At 31.8% G+C, this 3,123-nt stretch overlaps 1 protein-coding gene across 1 annotated transcript; it reads right to left on the bottom strand.

Moving 5' to 3' along the window:
- Positions 1-293: 293 nt before the first annotated feature.
- Positions 294-599, bottom strand: LOC133832290 (uncharacterized). The gene has a single exon (XM_062262656.1). It carries the CDS (start codon positions 597-599, stop codon positions 294-296), a length of 306 nt encoding a protein of 101 aa, XP_062118640.1.
- Positions 600-3,123: the final 2,524 nt, after the last annotated feature.

The following is a 3,123-nucleotide window of genomic DNA, read 5'->3' as shown; positions in this document are numbered from 1 at the left end:
TTGGTGTTATGTCCACCCTTCTTCTTGTTTCCCACCGTCGAAGATGAAGCTAGGTTAGCTTCAGCCTTAGCTGGATACACAGCAGCACCAATAGTCTTCTTTTCTCCTCCCTTACTCAGTCCACCAATGATAGACTCGAAAGTCTTAAGCTCGTTCATGAGCTTCGTCAGACCATAATTAAGTTTAGTCATCAGATAGTTGGCGGTGAACAGTAGGAAAGATGGAGAGAGACTGTTGAGGATAAAATCGACTTGAGTTTCCTCATCTATTGTAGCTCCATGCAGTTTAGCTTCCTAAAAGAAGTTCATCATATAGATCAAGTGATCACGAACGTAATGAGACAGTGCCATTCGAGCATTGGCATATTTATTGGTGGCCTCAAAACGATTTTTCACAGACTTTTCCCCAAACATGTCTTGGACCTGATCCTTGATTTTGTAGGCCGTCTCGACATTCTCCATCTTTTTCATGAGAGTGTCGACCATACTCGTCAAAATGTAGTGCCGTGCCTTGTTATTAGCCGTCTGCCAACGCTCGTATGTTTCTCTTACAGACTTGGTAGCTCCTTCAGGTGGAACATCTGGGGATTCCTCAGTCATGAAGAACTTGGAGTTGTCACCAATCAACACAATGTTGATGTTTTGCTTCCACTTAAGGAAGTTTTCTCCAGTGAGTTTCTCCATCGAAAGTTGAGAAAGGATGGGAGTAGACACAGTCATAATTAAAACTACTACTTATTGCTAGGAAAAAATAGATTGCCTCAATTGAAATGGGTAAGAATATTACAACTCTATGCAATAATATTACAAATAAATATGGATTGATTAAATAAGGTTACAACTCTATAACTGAAAAATTACAAATAAACAAAGAAAATGAAGAAGATGATGAAGAAGAAGAGAATAGTGAGAATACAACTCTAAGCAAAAGATTACAAGTAAAATAAAGTGTTTGGACCAAAAGAAAAGATTACAACTCTTAAACAAAATATACAAGTAAATAGAACAAGAGAATAAGAAGAAAAATAATAGAATAAAATGAAGAACAGAAACACAAGTAAACTCTCACTTACACAACCTAAGTGAAGAGGGTTGGGGATCACCAACTTGAACATGGTTTAAAACCTTTGTCCAAAAGCTTATTTCCCCCTAACTCAAGCACTAAGGGATCTCTCTCAGATATTGGAAATGCTTTATGGAATTATCAAGCCTCAAGGTGTTTCTAGCCAAGTGCTCTAATGGATAGAAATGTTGTGTCTTTCAAGTGAGCTATAGGCTCCTATTTATAGAGTTTAGAGACACCCTTTAAATTTCAAATTCCACCAACCCCCATGTCTGTTACCAATGTTTAATTGGATTAATATGGAATTAAAAATGAGATTTGTGAGTTATTTGAGTTTTTTGAGCCGTTCAACAAAGATTGAAAAAACTGAAAAAATGGTCAATTTTGGCCTGTGGCCGCGGCCAGATACATTAGTGGCCACGGCCATTGACCATTTTCAGCACTTAAAAATGTGCTGTTTTTCCAAACAGTCCCAAACCCTCCGAAATGATTTTGTAACTCCCAAAACACATTATTGGGGTTAAAATCATATCTCTAACAACCATTTCACATATGGCTTTATGAAATTCATCTCAATATTGTGTAACACCAAATTTACACAATAAAGGGTAATATTTGGAAGTTACAAATTTGTAACACCAAATATGTTACATTATTTGGATATATCTCATATATGTAAATATTGTAACTCTCTATTATATGTTACAATATGTGATATTCTTTGTCACAATTATTTAATATAATATAATATTACATTATATTATAAAATAATATAACACTTATCAATAAAATAGAAATCAATCACTTTTGCTCAATAAAACTTCTATTAACACAAATTTTAAGAAATAGCACAACATATACAAAATATATGGAAGATATGAGGAAAAATATAAAAAACAATCATATCTTTATTTCTTTAGGTTTTTAATTAATATATGATATCGTTGTATCGGTTGGCGAGAGTAAAAAAAAAAGATTAGTGAAATAGAGTTGTAAACTCATTTAATAATGGACGTCATTATTAACAACCTATTATTCGATGAAAATAAGAAAACAAATTTTTTATTTTATGAGCTAGACCCACGATTTTGATAATCATAGATTTAGTCCTAACAGTTACCATTAGGGTGAGTTTATTAGAATTTGACCTATAATTATTTATCTTTTGAAATATAACCTTGTCAAAAAAAAAAAAACTAATGAACACCTTCCATAGGAGGACAAATCAAAGTGTCTCGAGGTCCCATTAAGCTATCGATATTGTTAAACTAACGGTGGAGATCGAATATAATTCTTAAAACAAGCTCATTATATAATTAAGTTAAGTACTTTTATTATCAATTTTTCAAAAATTAATGACTAAGGTTCTTCAAAAAAAATATTTGTAAAATAATTTTTTAAAACCAAAGTCCTATAATAAACGATTAATTCTTAAGTGTCACATTGAAACAAATTCTATTAAATTAGAATTACTTTGTTGCTAATAAATTATTAGATTCAACTATCTAGAAAAATAAACCTATGACAATTAAGTCCAACTCAGTTAAATTGGCCTTAGCAATTGAGTTTGCATGGAAGAGGGCTAGGTTCAGTATGTCTTACCCTATACTAAGGCCTCCTAACTTCCACACAAGGCCCAAAACACAGGAATTAAACATTCATTTTATTAATTTTTATCAATTGATTAGGCCCAATATAATCATACAAAGCAAATGGGCATTAACAAGTGGAATCACCCACAAGAGAGGAATTTAAACCTATCATATTATGAATATTTTATTTGGCAACCAAGAGCACATATTTATCCAAACATATGGGCCACTATATGCGTCTAAGCCCAATTACAAAAATCACATATAGTTCACAGATATGTCACATAATTGAATATCCTAATCATGTTACTAAAGGAGCAATATCTATGTGTTTATGCAAAAAAGTTACCATTTATCACATTTGCAAAAATACCATAATAAATTAATCTAGAATTTATCTACACAAAAATCATAATTAGTCACAATTTTTCAAAAATAATTAATTCAATTTAAATAAAATCCATCAATA

The sequence above is a fragment of the Humulus lupulus genome, chromosome 1 (genome assembly GCF_963169125.1).
Source record: "Humulus lupulus chromosome 1, drHumLupu1.1, whole genome shotgun sequence".
NCBI lineage: Eukaryota > Viridiplantae > Streptophyta > Magnoliopsida > Rosales > Cannabaceae > Humulus > Humulus lupulus.
Note: the sequence above shows the minus strand (reverse complement) of the source record. Positions and strands in the feature narration are given on the sequence as shown.

Coding starts and splice junctions, on each gene's coding strand:
- LOC133832290 (XM_062262656.1), bottom strand. CDS start 599: ATGACTGAGGAATCCCCAGATGTTCCACCTGAAGGAGCTACCAAGTCT.